Source organism: Panthera uncia (genome assembly GCF_023721935.1).
Source record: "Panthera uncia isolate 11264 chromosome A3 unlocalized genomic scaffold, Puncia_PCG_1.0 HiC_scaffold_11, whole genome shotgun sequence".
Lineage (NCBI taxonomy): Eukaryota > Metazoa > Chordata > Mammalia > Carnivora > Felidae > Panthera > Panthera uncia.
Genome location: NW_026057578.1, coordinates 31,314,441 through 31,332,487, shown reverse-complemented (window position 1 = coordinate 31,332,487; position 18,047 = coordinate 31,314,441). Strand labels below are relative to the sequence as shown.

General features: G+C 41.8%; 1 protein-coding gene across 3 annotated transcripts; it reads left to right on the top strand.

Moving 5' to 3' along the window:
• The first annotated feature begins 9 nt into the window (after window positions 1–9).
• Window positions 10–11,564, top strand: TRMT6 (tRNA methyltransferase 6 non-catalytic subunit). Of its 3 annotated transcripts, none has more exons than XM_049651110.1 (11): window positions 10–330; window positions 3,802–3,929; window positions 5,358–5,467; window positions 6,008–6,099; window positions 6,223–6,306; window positions 6,578–6,702; window positions 7,615–7,973; window positions 8,427–8,512; window positions 9,345–9,447; window positions 9,546–9,632; window positions 10,996–11,564. In XM_049651110.1, the coding sequence occupies exons 1-11, from the start codon at window positions 203–205 to the stop codon at window positions 11,185–11,187; spliced, it is 1,494 nt and encodes a 497-aa protein (XP_049507067.1). In that variant the 5' UTR covers window positions 10–202; the 3' UTR covers window positions 11,188–11,564. The 3 variants fall into 3 exon arrangements, with proteins under 3 accessions (XP_049507067.1, XP_049507068.1, XP_049507070.1); XM_049651111.1 differs by having other exon boundaries at window positions 9,740–11,093; XM_049651113.1 differs by lacking the exons at window positions 3,802–3,929; window positions 5,358–5,467 and having other exon boundaries at window positions 251–330.
• The last annotated feature ends 6,483 nt before the right edge of the window (window positions 11,565–18,047 follow it).

Genomic DNA, 18,047 nt, shown 5'->3' with positions numbered 1-18,047 from the left:
GCCGTGAGACTCCCGGAAGCTGTCCAGAGGTCCCCACAGGAAAGCGGAAGCGGCGCGCAGCACGTGGGGGAGGTGCCGGTCCTAGGGTTCTGCGTCCACTTGGTTTGTGGTTGTGAGGCTGGCCTCCGCCACAGCAGAGGACGAAGCGCGGGGCGCGGGGAGCCCGAGAGACGCTGCGGAGCGGGGAGACGGGCTGAGCGCCATGGAGGGCCCAGGGGAGGCGCCGGGCCCACAGCCACCGCATCCCGAGGACCACCGCATCCGCGACGGCGACTTCGTGGTGCTGAAACGGGAAGATGTGTTCAAAGCAGTGCAAGTCCAGCGGAGAAAGTAAGTCAGGTCGCTGGCCTTAAGGGTCCCCGCTTCATTTTCTAGATACCCCCTTTCTCCAGGTCTTCCCACCAGGGTCCAGTTCTTGGATCTGTGGATCCCCAACCTCCTTCCTCGTTTTCTCCTCTTGATCTTCTTACAGAAACCTTTTCCCCCAACATCCCATTCCCGTGTCCCTTCTGCCTTCCTGCAGACTGCCGCTTCCAAGGTTTCAAACCTGGTCTTCTGCCTTCAACATCCCTCTTGGTCTTTCCACCGGGTTCCCTTTCTCATACTTGGCCCTTGGGTGCTCAAGTGCTCTCCCCCTTCCTTGTTCTCACCCTTCCCTGTGTCCTGGAGTTGTTCTCCTAGGTTCTTGAGATGTTCTCTCCTGTTATCTCACAGAACTCACCAACCATTCTCTCCTATCCTTGACTCTCGGGGTCCTCCCCTCCCCTGCCTTTTTCCCATAGACCATCCTTTCTCCCTACTCCCTCAGCCAGGATCAGTCCCACAAAAATGAAACGTCTCCCACCTTATCTGACCTTTGGTCTCTTTTCTGTATCCAAACTGGAATAACTGTTTACACATAGTAATGTTGGAAAACAACTTCCCATAGAATGTAGGATTACTCTAGGATTCCCTCACTTAACACACAGGGATGCGAAGAGATCTAGGAAAGTTAAATTACCTAAAAACAGTTTGCTCAAGATCTCAAAACTTGAAATCAGGCTTGATTTGTGAACATGCTGATTAGTTATAACTCTGTTTTAATATTAGAAAAGTGGGAATTTTTGGTAACGTTTTGGCAGGAGTGGTGAGGTTGTTAAATCCCAATAGCTTATTAATGCTGAAAATGTATTGAGATGTTTCTGTTAATTATCTGAAAAGTACAACCAAGTTTTCCTTTAAGTTTGGTTATTATAGTACTTTAGACAATGAAACAAGTTGAGTTCAGTGTCAGGAGAACAGCTTTCTGCAGAGCACAGTCTAGGTGCTCTGAGATTTGGAGTTTCTAAGTGCTCCCTTCAGATAAATCATTTTATTCCTGTGTGAACCAAACTGTTGACTGGTATTTAAAGTGAAACAGGTGTCATTAGAAAATAATCAAGTAACAGCCCGCAAAGCACCATGCTGGTGACAGCCAAGTTTTATTGCACAAGAACCAGTGTGGTAAAGAAAAATAAATGCAGTGGGGGTAGGGGGTGGGGGGTTCTTTTAGTCCAGAAATATATCTGCATCATTTTCTCTAGAATTTCTGATTAGAAATGTGTGCTGGCCTTCAAGTGTATAATTTTGGAAAGAGCCAATATTAATTATTTAAACTTTTTAATTGAAGTGTAACAGTGCAGCAAAATCCTTAGGTTATGCTTGATGAATGATACCAAGTTTACACAGCTGTATAATGACCATGCAGGTGAAATTTTGTTTTTTCTTTTCTTTCTCATTTGCCCTTTTCTCAAGTTGCTTAATTTTAAAAGTGGACGTTTGAGTGTGGTTGTTAATAATGTGCTCTTTTAGACAAGAGCTTTTTCATTACCAGCAATGCGGACAGAAGCATCTTTATTTCTAAAAAGTACTCTGTTCGTACTCTAGACATACTTGTTTGGAAGCACTTTTCATCACTTTTCTTGGCAGAAGCCATTGCATTAGTTTCCGTTTGATTTAGTAAATGATGCTTTGAGCTCATCGAAATCCCAGGTCATACTCTCCCTTTACTGTTCTTCGGGTCTGCACACATCTGGTTGGGCAGAAGCAATCCTGGCTTACTGAAGAGACTGCACATCCCACTCTTTCTCGGTGAAGACATGGCATTGCATTGCTCTGACTGGGCCCCACTTTCCTGACTAGGGCAGTGACGTCTTGTCACGCCGCTCAGTTTGAGTGGCACACCTTTCTTTGCATATCAGACCCCCAGCCAGAAGGGTAAACCCAAACCATCTCAGACTCAGTATTTCACTAGCACTGGGGTGCTCAAGGGATGAGAGTGTGGGTTGCACATCTGGACTGAACGGAGTTTCAATTTCTGATGAGATTTATGTCAGCAAATATTTTTAGAGTCTGTTATGTTCTATTACGTTTTAGAAACTGGGCACACAGCAAAGAATAAGAATTGATCCTATCTGGATAACTTAGGATCTCGCAGGAATTCACTCAGATGGTTCAAGGGAGGAAATTTAATGAAGATGTGACATATACACGTACAGTGGTGTGGTGAGGTTTAGAGAACCAACAGAGAATGGTGATGCACCCAGGGTCTAGCAGTGGTGAGAAACTTTTGGCAAGGGAGCTTGGGTGATGTGGTCTATGCATTCTGTCATAGACTCCTGGGGCACAGAAAAAGGAAGAGAAGGTGTAGGGTAGGGCACAAACAGAATTAATCAGTACATGTCTTCCAGGATTCGGAGTTCTGTGGACACTGGCCATGTCCTAAAACTAGGCAGGGCTTCCTGAGATCCATTGGTCTTTTCTGGGGCAGACTGTGTGGTATAGTGGAAGGTACCAGGCTTTGGAGTTAGTAAAACCTGGATTTTAATCCCAGCTTCCCACTATGTAACTATGAGTCTTGGACAAGATACTTTTCCTAAGCCTTAGATTGCTCATCAGGAAGGAGCTATGTCCCAGGATTTCTGTGAGAATTAAATGAAAAAGCATGAAACTCACTGGTATGTACTGCCCAGCCACTTGTCAACACTCAGTAGGTGTTTTGAAGAAAAAGAAAAGGTTGTTTGTTTTTGTGGGATTTTCCTTTTAAATGGTAATAAGATAAAAATTTAGATAATGAGGAAAGCTAAAGTTGCCAGATCCTCAGTAGAGCATTGTCAGCATTAGGCATATTTCCAAATGTATAGATTGTCAGTAATGTTTATTTGTAAACATAATTTGCTTTTACTAGATATTCATTCATTCATTCATTCATTCATTTATTTATTTATTTATGTGTTTGTTTGTTTTAGTAGGCTCCACACCTAATGTGGGGCTTGAACTCATGACTCCAAGTTCAAGAGTCACATGCTCTACCGACTGAGCCAACTAGGCACCCCTGCTTTTACTAGATAATTTTTAAAGGAAATAGCCAGTTAGACCAGGGAATTTGTTAAATCCCTGTCTTCTCAATGATTGTTTGAGGGGTGTCACAGTGTCACAGTGTGTGTTCAGTGGCCAGGCAATCTTGGTGACCCTTTATTTAGGAAATCTGCAAACCTGTGAGTTAGGACATCCTGTCAGTGCAAGTTGGAGTCAGACCAATGCCTCAGAAGAGGAATGTCTTCTGTCCTTGTTTCTCATTCCAAATTCACTGTTTTTGTGGCTTCTTATTAATTTTGTCTCTGTCCAACCCAGTTCTCTCTAGTTCATTTGTCAGTTCATGTTCAGAGATAATGTTCAGAGATCAGTCTCTGTGGGAGACCAGTTTTGAAATAAATTTGATTGAGCATATATTTTCTACAGTGAATGCAAATAAGATACAGCTAATTGCATTTTCTTCCCCAGAAAAGTAACTTTTGAAAAGCAGTGGTTCTATCTGGATAACATCATTGGCCATAGTTATGGAACCACATTTGAAGTGACCAATGGAGGAAGTCTTCAGCCTAAGAAGAAGAAGGAAGAGCCTACTTCAGGTGCACTCCTTTGGGTATATGAAATAGGTGCTCTTGAGCTGACTAGTCAGAAACGTGTCAACCCCAATTCTAAAATGCTAACCCAAGCTATCCTCAAAGAAACTTAAACTCGTAATCTAAGAACTGTAGCTTGATGGAATGAAGCGAGGTCTGCTTTTGACTTTTGAGATACCTGGATTCTGGCTCTAGCCCATCATTAACTGGCTCTCCAACCTTAGGCCAAATTTTTAATCCCAGGAACCCTTGCTAAGAGCAGGTAGAGAGCCCTTTCAGTGCCCAGAAGTTAAATAATTGCTGGAGGCAGTTAGCATGTAGGGTAGAGGTTGAGAGTCTGGCTTCAAAGTTAACTGACTAGGTTTAAGTTTGTTTTATCACTCTCCTTGTCACCTTAGGCAAGTTACTTGGTTTCTCTAGGTCTTAGAGCTTCATCTGTAAAATGGAGCCATATGTACATTTAATGCCCAGGATGTTGCTGGTGTTCAGTCATATAATATATGGGAAGTTCCTAACAGTGCCTTGCCTGTAGCAAAGGCCCATAATTTTAGTAGTTATTGTTAATTAAAATTAAGTACTCCAACATTTGTTAAAATAAATGTACTTAAGATATTTTATTAATTAAAATAATTTTTTAAATCAAATAATTCAAATACTATTTTAAAATTTTTGTTCAAACCAATTAAATGCTTTTCAGTTAACATCCATGTTTTTATTGAGCACCAAATATGTTCCAGGTATGATTAGGCAGTGTGATTGTAACAGTTTATGAGATAAACCATCTCATGAAATGTACTTAGCAGTGGGGAACACCAAAAATCAGTAGACAAGCTAAACACATACTTGTAGGTGGTGGTATGTGCTGTGCAGACCATAAAACAGGGAGGTGTGCTGGAAGCTGATTGGGTGAGACTTGGCTGAGATAATGAGTTCACCGCTGAGTGATGGGAAGGACCTAGGCAGAAATCTACCCAGAGATTGTCATAAAAGCACTCCAAGTGGAGGCAGCAGCAAGTGCCAGAGCGCTGCAGTGAGCCTATGTTTGGTGTGTTTGAGGAAGAGAAAGAAGGGCAGAGTGGCTAAAGTGTAGGGGCCAGAGCGTATACAGCCTTGCAGGTCGTCTTTGGAATGTATTCTGGCTGTAGGAAGCCACTGTTTTGTGCACGGGAGGATTAGATGAGCCAGTTTGCATTTTGTAAAGAGAACTCTGGTATCTGGGTGGATTGTAAGGGAGCAAGAGTGGGAGGGAGCAGGAATAGGAGTTAGAGACTGGAGCAGTCATGGCAAGAAAAGAGTGGAGGGAGGAATAGAGGCAATGGAATTAGAAGGCCAAATTTGAATGACTGATGGGCTGGATGTAGACATGAACTTAGAAGAAGAAAGATTTTAACTAACTGCAGATCATAAATGTCATAAAGCAATTTCCTTCCTTAGAGACCAAAGAAGCGGGCACTGATAATCGAAATATAATTGATGATGGGAAATCTCAGAAACTTACTCAAGATGACATAAAAGCTTTAAAGGACAAGGGCATTAAAGGAGAGGTAATATTCAAAGGATGTTGTGTTTTGTTTTTGTATGGTTTTGAGGAAATTATTTGGTTTTTAAAGCAGGATTTACCTAAGGTGAAATGTAAAAATACTTTCTCTTAAAAATAGTTTGAAATGTACATGCAATTCAGTATATCAAAGATATCATTTCTTTTATGCAGGAATGTGAGTGACCTTACTGATATTATTAGCAAAAGAGAATTTAATAACTTAGTGCATATCAGAGCTTAACTTGGTTCATTTTCAGTAAGTTTTCAGCCAGTGTCTTTCTTTTACATCCCTTCTCCCTTTATTATGTATCTCTCTCTCTCTTTTTTTTTTTTTTTTTTACCCTGTTTTAAGTGGAGTTATAAAGTACTTGTATTTTAATACAAGTTCTAGATAGAGTGAAAAATGCAGTGTATTCATTTGGACTTGTGTGGAAAGGGGCCTGGAAAATCAGGTCTTTGTATACGTTCTAGGGTAAGAAACCTTTGAAGTTATCGTTTCAGTGGAATAAAATTTCAGGAAATCTGCTTGCTCCTTTTCTTATAGGAAATAGTTCAGCAATTAATTGAAAATAGTACAACATTCCGAGACAAGACAGAATTTGCTCAAGATAAATATATAAAAAAGAAGAAAAAGAAGTAAGTGGCCTTTGTTTGAAAAAGATGAAAGTATTAAATCTTTATAGACTTATAAAATTATTAAAAATAAAATATTTTTAAGCCAATTTTTCAAGACTGATGTCCTCTTTTTTCTTCCCTCAGGTATGAAGCCATCATTACTGTTGTGAAGCCATCCACCCGCATTCTTTCAATTATGTATTATGCAAGAGAACCTGGAAAAATTAAGTACGCTTTGTTTCCTTTCAAAAGTATAATTGGGGGAAAATATGTCTTTAAGAAAAGTCATGATTTTAAGTAAAATGAAAACTTGCACACCTGCATAAAGTGTCCTCCTACCTCATGAATTGTAAGTTCTTTTTACTGTTGTCTCCAAAGCAATCTATAGTCTTACCAACATCATTTTTGTGAAACAAACAAATAAAACTTGAGAAATGATGATTAAGATAGCTGTCCCTGCTTAGCTAAAAATAAATGAATCATTCCTTTTTTTCTTTAGCCACATGAGATACGATACCCTAGCCCAGATGTTGACGTTGGGAAATATCCGTGCTGGCAATAAAATGATTGTAATGGAAACGTGTGCAGGCTTGGTACTGGGTGCAATGATGGAACGAATGGGAGGTAAGATTTAACGTTCTCAGGTTCATTAAAGCACCACCATGACATAAGTAGAGGGGCCTAAAAACACAACGCACAGAAAGTGAGGCTGAGTTACTACAAGATTAATGAAATGGCTTGGGTGGGCCTGCACAGCTCCCGTCCCTGGGACCTTCCTGCAGCGTCCACATCTCCCAGCCAGTGCTGTGTTGGTGCCCCTGGATGGTATTTGCCCTTTCCAGCTTCAACATCAATGGGGATGTTTCTGAAGCTTTTTTCTGGCTTGGACCTCCAGGACAGTGATTTCAGTGAATTCTTGGATAGCTGGCGCTCATTTTATTGGCGTGAATTGAGGGGATAGTATGAGAAGAATACTGGGGGTATATTTTGTCCTGGAGGAACGCAACACGGCCTGGTTTGCCTGTCCTCTCTCTAACCCTGTGGAAGATAAGAACTTTTAACTGTCCTGATTGAGGATTGGAGTAGGGGAAAGCTGAGAGCCAGTCACCGATCACATGACATCCAAATTTGCACGATCACAGGGTTTTACCATAGTGTCAAGTGGGGTAAGCGTTAAGACTTCTTGTTCATGTTGGGGCACCTGGGTGGCTCAGGATGCCCTCCCTTCTCTCTCTCTCTGCCCCTCACTGCTCATGCGCGCACTCTCTCTCTCTCTCTCTCTCAAGACAAAGAAACATTAAGCAAAATAAAAAAAAAAAAAGATTTCTTGTTCCCGTGTTTTGGAATTATATTTCCTTCACTGGGCATATTCATAGACTGAACAGACCCCAGAGGAGCTGCATCATCTTACAGCCTCTGAGCAGAGTAGAGACCTTCTATCTTCTTACTGTGGCGGACCCTGAGGTTTTGCATAGTCTAGAATCACCTCCATCAAGCAGATGTTTGCTTTTTTTTTTTTTTTTTTTTTTAATCCAGGCTTTGGTTCCATTATTCAGCTGTACCCTGGAGGTGGACCTGTTCGGGCAGCAACAGCATGTTTTGGATTTCCCAAATCTTTCCTCAGTGGTCTTTATGAATTCCCACTCAACAAAGTGGACAGTCTCCTAAATGGCACGTTTTCTGCAGAGATGTTATCTTCAGAGCCTAAAGACAGTGCTTCAGTTGAAGAAAGTAATGGCACCCTGGAGGAAAAACAGACTACAGAGCAAGAGAAGGAAGACAGTGTGGCAGAAGCCCAAGAGAGCCATCACCCACAGGAACAAGAAACAATGGAAATTGTCTCTCAAGATCCAGAATATAAGGAGCCTAAAGAGAGAGGAAGCAAAAAAGATTATGTAAGAGTATTAAGAGTCCCCACTACCTTCATAACATTCCCCTCATTATGGCTTTTCCTGATCCTTTTTTTTCCTTTCATGTCAGGATCTATTACTGTGTAACTCCCTCAGTTTCAGTTAACTTAATTTAAGCACTGCGATTTGGCTTGGCTTTGGAGCATCAGTGCCCAAGATAGTGAATATCAAAACAGATGGAGAAAGCGTGTGTGTGGGTGTACACACGTATGTGATGTGATCTTTGGGATGGAGCTTTAGGATACAGAAGCATTGTATACCAGGTAGCTTAATGATGGTTTTATAACATATGGATTTATGTGTTTGCAACTTTCTTATGAATGACCTGTTGCTTTAGTTTAAGTTGCTAAATATTGTTGAAATGTTCTGACAGACCAGCGTTTCCTAAACCTGACTGAATGGCCTCAGTACATTAGTTTCTTCTTTTTCTTCTTGAAGATTCAGGAAAAGCAGAGGAGACAAGAAGAGCAAAGGAAAAGACATTTAGAGGCTGCTGCTCTGCTGAGTGAAAGAAATGCAGATGGGTGCGTTGATGAATGCAGATATCTGGGTGCTCATGGGTTTTGCTTCAAACAGATTAGAATTGTCTGTCTGCTTGTCTGCTTTGATTATAGTGGGAGCTGAGATGATGATTCTGTCTTGGGTTTTTAAAGAAAGGAGGCTGCATCTAGTGGAGGTGGGAAAGTGTGCTGGTTTCAGAGTTTTACAATAAGTTTGGAATTTCTCTGATGACTGTGTGTCAGATGGGTCTGTGTGGTCCTGCTGCATACAGGTGGTGGGGCATTCAAACTGGTGTGATACTGGCTACCCATAAGGGCTAGGGGAAACCTGACAGTCGTAGATTCAGATATCCGTAAAGCCAGTAAGTACCATGTTGGATTTGTTTACAGATTTTTTTGTTTTTAAATCAGGAGTGTCATTAAATGCAACTTAGAGTTGCCAAGCACCAAAAGAGCTTTTTTTTTTTTTTAATGTTTATTATTGTGAGAGGGGGAGAACGAGCAGGGGAGGGGCGGGGGGGGGGGAACAGAAGATCTGAAGTGGACTCTGCACTGACAGCAGAGAGCCTGATGTGGGGCTTGAACTCATGAACCATGACATGGTGACCTGAACTGAAGTTGACGCTTAATTGAGCCACTGAGTCACTCCCAAAAGAGCTTTTAATTCATTTTGTGTTTCTTGGAAAGTAATAGCTTATGATTTTGTTTGTTTGTTTTTTTGAATATGTAGAATGTTTTATATCAAGCTCTTCCTTGTGCAAGTCATGGCAAATAAATGATCATTTTAAATACATTTTAAAATCTGCGCTCCGCCTTGCCGAGCAGAGAAATAATTTGTCTAATGTTTTCCTTACAGTTTAATTGTAGCTAGTCGTTTCCATCCCACTCCACTCCTGCTGACTTTGCTGGACTTCGTGGCCCCTTCAAGGCCATTCGTGGTCTACTGTCAGTATAAAGAGGTAATACTGAAATGAAATGGATGAGAGTTCTTGCGTCTGCATGTTAATACTCAAATCACAGCCCTCAAAGTCATCCTCAACTCTTTTTATGCTTTTAGCCGCTGTTGGAATGCTATACAAAACTGCGGGAAAGAGGAGGGGTCATCAACCTCAGACTGTCTGAAACCTGGCTCAGGAATTACCAGGTACGTGTTCTTAGAGCCAGTTCCTGGGAGCTACTCTCCTGAGTTGCTGGCTCTTTGCAGTAGTGCCAGAAGTTGTTAAATAGAAATTTGCCTATTTCTGTCTACAGAGATGAAAGAATCTCCTGCCTGTAACTCAGAGAAAGTGCCTTGGCTTTTCCTGACCCTTTTTTCTCCGTTCATGTCAGGGTCTATTACTCTGTAACTTCAGTCCAGAGACATTTAAAATGTAAACAATTATGATTCATGTTTCTTCAAGGCCTCGAGATCATTGTGGAGGGAATAAATGATAATAGCAAATTCCCTAGGCCAATAAGAAAGTGACTCTCTTCTCTCTCCCGGGATATCTTTTCATCAGGTTTTCAGGATTTACTTCTGGGCTCCATGTCAGTTCAGGTCCTCTGGAAGGCATTTGCTAAGATGGAATTAGCAGTGGAAGGGATTTATTGGGGGAAAATGTCTTTGAAAGATGAGAGAGGAAGCAGGATTAGATGGGAAAGCCCTCAGACCATGGTGGAGGTCTGATGGCTGTGAGAGAACGGGGAGAAAGGAAGATGGGCGGGAAGATCCTGCAGTGCTACCCTCAGAAGGTCTCAGCCAACATAATGGGGAACCCCAGAGCAAAGAGTGCCCATTAAAGGAGCCCTATGTTGAGCAGAAATGTTGTGGTCCTGGTACCCATGCTCAGTAATCGACTTGGAGTGGCCCATGGCCTCCCTGGCTGTGAATGCTGCGGAGGATCCCAAAGGAGCAGCACCTAGAGGCTTTCTGCTGCCTGAACTCCTCACAGCCGGTTCCCTCTGGAAGATCTGAGGGAGCACCGCCATGGCTGCCACGGGCACCGCCCTGCTGCTTGGACATCGTCCTACTTAATCTGGGATACTTAAAGCCCTGAGCGGACCCTGCCCTTCATGACAGTCATCTTATTGAGCTATGGTAACGGCAGAGAAGAGATCTTGTCAGAGTTAACAAGGTATTGGGGCAGGGAGGCTCTGGATATGTGTCCAGTAGCTACTTCTCCATGGACTGAAACTCCACTGTTGGCCATGAAGCTTCCTGGAGCCAATAGAAAGAAAGTTACGCACAGGCCCAGGAGTACTACACCAACCATTTGTTTGTTTGCCACCGGAAACTTGCGTCAGGTTTGAGAGCAGCAGCTCCAGCTTTATTTTTCAAAAGAAAACCACTTAAACCAGTTTCTATACTCTTATCTGCACTATTATGTGAAGGAGGAGCTCTTTAGGAATTGATCCAATTAAATCTTCAAGAGAATCTGTGTCGTTTAAACTCTGATTTCCAGCATGTGTATTGTTAGTATGTGCTTTATCTGCTTAGGAAAACATGAATGTCTTTCTGTCTTGATTAGGTTTTGCCAGATCGAAGTCATCCCAAACTACTGATGAGCGGAGGTGGGGGGTACCTTCTCTCAGGCTTCACTGTTGCCATGGATAACCTTAAAGCAGACCCCAGTCTCAAATCCAACGCAAGCACTTTAGAATTACACAAGACTGAAGAGCCAGCAGCTAAAAAACGGAAATGCCCAGAGTCTGACTCTTAAGCTTTCAAAAATTGCTCTGATTTTTGTCCTCAGGCACTATACAGTTAGTAATTAAACTTTAAATGCTATTACTAATTGTTTTCTTACATTCAAAAATAAGAACATGTCTGTACACCTGCTCCTGGGAAGGACGAGTAAGCCTTTTGTCCACTTCTGGCACAGATAGATTTGGTCTGTCAAAACGTCGAGCCAAAATACCTAAGCCTGGGGTGTATGCAGTGGACTGGTATATATGGCCAATCCTGTTTATTTCACAAAACTCCTCTAAGTACATTTGGTACTCTGTGCAAATATCCTGAGAATTTAGACGTCCTAGAAATATATTTATACAAGACTTTATGTGTTAAGCTAAGTGGAATAACACAACATAGAGAAAACTTAGGTACTAAAAAGGAATTTGTGGAAGACATTTCTTGTGTTCATTCCGCTCTCTTTAACCTAAGCAATATGGATGTATGAGTGTCTGAGATTTACAGTACCAAAAATGCCCTCCCTGTTTTCTCCAGTGGAATAAACTTTTTTAAAATGCTAGGTTTTTTAATTTTAATAGTTGATAACTTAGGAAAGTTCTGAGTATTTATTTTACTGCTTTTTTTTGTCAACACAGAGGTGTAGTAGGGTACTTTTTTGGGTTAATTTGCCAGTCCCCTCCTTCTTTGTTCGAAATGAAGTGACTAGAATTTTTGTGTACTATTCAATTAAAGGCAACAACAAGGGTTTTTTTTCCCCCTACCCAGACACTTGTGGAGAGATATATAAATATATGTATATATATGTACACACACATACATATGTATATGGTTGTTGGTATATACGCATATATATATTTATATATACACATATACACGGAGACAGAGAGAATGCACTATCTATATGAACTATGACAGTTTAGTGCAGAGCTTAGACCAGTTCTCATTGCATTAGTGTCACTCCTTGTCAGTTGTATTTTAAAGTGCCTTTTTTGGTGATTATTAATGCTGGTTTGTTGAGCTCTGGCATGATTAGGTGGTTAGCCTTTCTAAGCTCTGAAAACATATAATCAAATTATTTGGTCATCTATAGCCAAGGAAAGTGTTTAGAGTAAGCCACGGCTCTTGTCTTGCTTACTAAACATGCTCATAGTGTGTATTGTTCACATCATTATAGCACAGATGCTGATCATCCAGCAAGGAGCATCTCAGAAAAAAAGAAATTACATTTTCCTAATAGCATGTACTATCCTGATAACGGTCAATGTGATTACCAACAAGTACAGTTTTGATTCCTTTTTCTTAAAACAATTCCTTTTAAAGAATAAAAGTGTTTCCTACTACGATTCGTCTGATTTACATTAATGATGCGGTCAGTGACACCACATTCACTGGCTTTCAGCTGATTGTGACATGTGATCTGTATAAGAAAACGTGCCCAAATTGATAACCTCTCTGAACACGTCCTTGCAAACAGTCCTCACCCACATACAACCAGTCAAGTTTTGTCAAGGAGAATACATGCACAGACTGGATTCTGTAGCAGCTGCTCTCCACGGGTCATTGTCATTAGAATCCTCTCATACTTGTTATTCATTGAGTTTTCAAGTCCCATCCCATTTCATTCATTCTGCAAGTCTGCACTACCAAGGCCCTGTGTGCCCATGTAGCTGCCCTGGAGTTTCTTGTGAACTCATATACCAACAGTAAAAGTTAACCTAAACCAAGTGTTGTTGTTTTTTTTTTTTTTTTTCTCTTTCATATTATTCACTTCATCTTTGAGAACTGATGCTTAATTCAATAACTTGAAAACTTAGTGTGCACCAGAATTCCCTGGAGGGCTTATTAAACACAGATTGTTTAGCACCTCAAAGTTTCTGATTCAGTAAGTCTGGGGTGGGGCAGAAAATTTGCATTTCTAAGAAGTTTCCAGGTGATGGCTGGTACTGCTGACCCAGGGACCACTGCTTGAGAAACACTCCTGTGTGTACACCCACATCAAGAGCACGCCAAACTACATGATGCTTTTTTTCTTGTTTGTAAAGTAGACATCCACCTTTGGAGCAGATGAGTGGATAATTCTATGACTTCTGGACATGTAGCCACGAAGAGTTCTGGACATGTAGCCACCAAGAGTTATGTGCAATAACACTTTAATGAGTGGCAGTCAAAAAATAAAGACAAAAATCAGTTTGTAATGTCCATCTTATTTCTTCATTGGATTAGGGTACTTGGACATATACAGTGGTGCCAACGAGATGATTTTTTAGCTTAGAGGTGTGAAGCAGATCCCCGCCCCCCACTATTTCTTTGAATAAATTTCTGCCTCTTTCTTTCTGGGACCCCTGTAATGTGTATATTGGTCCACAAGTCCCTTAAGCTAACTTTTTCATTATTTAAAAAAAATTTTTGCATCTCTGATTGAATGAATTCCACTGCCCAGTCGTTGAGTTCATTGATCCTTTCTTCTCTTTGACCTATCTGCTTTTGAACCCTTATATTGAATATTTTAGTTCACTTATTATTTAGCTCTATGATTGCTTTATGGTACTTATATTTTCTCTATTTGTTGAAATTCTCACTTTGCTCATGAATTGTTCTGACCATGGTGAACATCTTTATGATCATAATTTGAACATTCTGTCAGATAAATCACTTATCTCTGTTTCATTAAGATCTGTTTCTGGAGATTTAGCTTGTTTTGTTTGAAACCTATTCCTCTGTTTATTTTTTTCTCTCTATATGTTGGTGCTTGCATATTAGATATGACAGCAGCCTCTCCCAGTCTTGACAGGTTGGTCTTGTGTAGGAGGTAAACCTCACTAACCAGCTTAGTCTGAGCTGCTGGTTGTCTCTTCATGATTGCCTAAGCCACTATCTTTGTTCTTAGTGGTCCCTGGTAACTGAGGGTGTGCCAAGACCTGCTATTAATCAGCTGGTCCTCAGGCAGCAGGTGGCGATGTGTGTGGTTAAGGCCCTTCCAGAGAGAAATTGGGAGATTGGCATGTTTGCCTGCTTCCTCTATGCTGACCCCAGTTGAATAGCTGCAGGGATGTGTTCCTGCACCTGTTTAAAAACTGATTCTTTGCCTTTGTGCTGTAGGACTCATGAATGTAAGTCCCATCAGCTTTAGAAGTGATCCAGGGTCCCTTAGGTGGCATCCACAAAACCTGGGGTGCCAGACACATGTACAAGCTCCTTTCATCCAGGTAGGTGCTGGTGATCTGATTTTATCATTGGAGTGAACCAGAGGGAGAAGGTAAGGGAGGTGCCCACTGGCTCCCAGGGCCTCTTGGGAGGATGGCAGCTGGTTTCTAAATGTGTGCTACATCAGAAACTGGACCCTCAGGCAGCAGCTTGTAAAGTATGCAGTCGTATCCTTCAGGGAAAGACTGTGAGATGAGCATTTTTGCTCTACACTGAGCCCCAGGGCAAATGCTCTTGTGGCTTTGTGAACTTCTTTGCTCCAGTCATATGGGTCTCATGGACCCAAGCGCTATTGGCTTTCAGAGATAAGTGTTTGGGGGGGTCCATTCCTTGAGTGGGAATCAAAAGTTGGGGTGCTTATATGTGTGGTCCAAATCCATCACTCAAGAGAAGCTGGGAGTTAGGGTTGGGGATTCTCTTCAAATTGTCTTACTGTGCCCAGGGTAGAGTTGGTGGTGAATGTCTCAGCCTTCCCTACTTGTTTTGATGTGGGTATTTTTTCATTCCCCTGATGTGTAGGAGGAGTCAGTCATCTAGTTTCTGGGTTTCTTTTATTTATTTATTTTTTTAAGTTTATTTTGAGAGAGAAAGTTTATTTTGAGGGGGGAGGGGCGGACAGAACAGGAGAGAGAGAATCCCAAGCGGGCTCTGCATGCTTGTTAGCACAGAACCTGATGCAGGACTCAGTCTCACAAACCGTGAGATCATGAGAACTGTGAGATCGTGACCTGAGCCGAAATCAAGAGTCAGAGACTTAACCAACTAAGCCACCCAGGTGCCCCCTAGTTTCTGGATTTCTGTCAAAGGGAATTACTCATGTGTAGCTGTACATTTGGTGTATTCATGGGAGGAGCAAAGTCCAGGACCCTCCTATGCTGCCATCTTGGTCCTGTCTTATATGAAGCAAGTCTTAATAGGCAATCATTCATTCATTAGTTGTATATGGAAAAGCCAAAAATACATTCTTCACTAATATGTACAAAATTGGGGGGGGGGGGTGGAATTGGGTGTTTTCATCTTGTTTTAAAGCATTGATTTGATTATAAATATTGCAAGAGCAATGCTAAAAAAAAAAAAATTGTTCTAGAAATTCGATATTTAAGGTTAATATTTAAGGTACCTGGGTGGCTCGGTGGGTTAAGTGTCAGACTACCAGCTCAGGTCATGATCTTGCAATTCATGGGTTCGAGCCCCACATCAGGCTCTGTGCTGACAGCTTGGAGCCTGGAGCCTGCCTCGGATTCTGTGTCTCCATCTCTCTCTGCCCCTCTCCTGCTCGCACTCTCTCTCAAAAATAAACATTTAAAAACATTTTTAAAAAGATTAATGTTGCTCTTGTGTGTTCCTAATTTTGGAATGTGTTTAAGTGCACTGCTAGAAGGGATCCTGGTGTATCTGATATCTCTATTTGAAATATAATGCTGCCTGGAAAGTAGTGTTAATTTTTTGCAAAAATAGATTACAGGTTCTTGGATTTACATAGCACAGGACAGATGGTGAGAAATGTGAATCCCTGAATAGCTACTTAAAGAGTAACTGATAAGCTGTTACCTTATTCTCCTCAACATTTATTAGACACCCTCTGCTTTTTAACCCTTTATGAGGACGTATCAAATCTTTGAAGCATAGGAAATTAATATGTACCTTCCTCCCCCACTCCCATCTCCCCTCCTTTTTTTTTTTTTTTTTTTGGCCTCTTTTACAGTTCCATTAATAACCTGGGCTTTTGGCATCTAGTTAAGATATGATTAGGACAAGACTGGAAAGATTTTTACATTTCATTTTCACACTGACAGATAACAAGGCAGTAAGGAAATTTTGGTTTTAGATGCTAGTGGGTTCAATCTGTTGCATGTTTGGTCGGCTTAGTGTTACCATTCTAAATCAAAAAATTTAAAAAGTAGAGAAATTGATCCAGACAGTGGAGGAAATGAGATCCTTTGCCTTCTGGGAATGCTCTTCTCCAAACAAGTAAGTTAGTAAAGCAGGTTTTCACAGTTCTTTCCCATCACCTGTGAGTGACACAAAGTAGCTAAAGCCATATGGTGACAGACTCAAGGAAAGAGGAGGCAAAAATAAGAAAGAATATGATCAATTTAAGTCAATGGTCAGGGGCGTCTGGGTGGCTCAATTGGTTAAGCATCCAGCTCTTGATTTCGGCTCAGGTCTTGATCTCACAGTTCATGAGACTGAGCCTTGCATCAGACTCTGCTGACGGCATGGAGCCTGCTTAGGTTTTCTCTTTCTCCCCTCTCTCCCCCTCCCCACCCCTCCCCCACTCCCCACTCATGCATGTTCTCTCTCTCTCTCTCTCTCTCAAATAAACATTTAAATCAATCAAATCAATCAGTGGTCAGAAGACTACAACCACAGGCCCAATCTGGCTCACAACTAGTTTTTTGTATGGCCTCCAAGCTAAAAAAATGGTTTTTACATTTTTAAATAGGTGGAGGGATAAGCAAAAAAAGAATAATTTTATGACATGAAAATTACATGACATGCAAATTGCAGTGCCCACAAATGAAGTTTTAGTGGACTACAGTATTGTCTGTGGCTGTTTTTGTGCGTTGGCAGAGTTGAATAGTTGTGGCAGAGAGCGTGTGGCCCTCAAAGCCTTAAATATGTGCTCTCTGGCCATCTAAGAGGTATGCTGACCACGAAGTAAGTGAAGTGGTGAGAGGGATTGTAGGGTGAAGGGATCAGGAGAGCAGAACTTTGGAGCAGCCGCAGCAGACAACTGGTCTGGAGCCAGCAGCAACAAAAGATGTGAAATCCAGAGCTCCTTTACGGTCCTCTAGACCAATGGGCAGAGCTTGACATGGTTGACCCCTTTCCTTATGACAGTTTTCTCACTTGGCTTCTAGGACACCACTCTTCTGGTTTCCCTCCTATCTTTCTGGCTGTTCTTCCTCCATCTCTGTTGGTGGTTCCTCTTCATCTCTGAGATGAATGTTTAGAACGGCATTGGCCTGCCCCAGGCCTTAGCAGTTGCACTCTTTACCTTTTAGTGAGATTTTTTTCTTAGAGAAAGTGCCTAATCCTTTTTTTTGTCTACACACTGCTAGGTGTAGGCTGTTCGAGGGATTTGGGATCTGATCAAAGAAAAAGATATGACCATGAGTTGGCAGTAGCACCCACATGCTTCATGGAGTGATGGGACTGCTCTGACAGGTTTACAAGGGAGGGGATGCTGTTCACAGCGGGAATCTGTTTAGAAGCTACACCAAGGGAGTTGCTTCAAAGAAGGGGAGGAGCAGGGGAACCCTTAGGGAGAGGGGAATTGAAGAGGAATTGAAGAGGGCCCTCTCCCATCTAGGTGGAGTCCCTGGGTCCAACAACTCTGAGGAACAAAGTCTTATAAGGCTTGGGGTCTTCTAATTAATGGTCAGCAGATGCTGGAAATTTGCTGAAGGTATGCAAAGCAGATGAACCTTAAATGTCTAAAGATTGGCTTATTTGGGCTCTGTTTAAAATAAGTGGGTGTGTGGAGCACCTGGGTGGCTCAGTTGGTTAAGCATCCAACTCTTGATTTTAGCTCGGTTCATGATCTCACTGTTCATGGGATTGAGCCTTGAGTTGGGCTCTGTGCTGACAGTCCAAAGCCTGCTTGGGATTCTCTCTCTCCCTCTCTCTGCCCCTGGCCCACTTGCGCACATGCTCTCTCTCTCAATAAATAAATAAAAT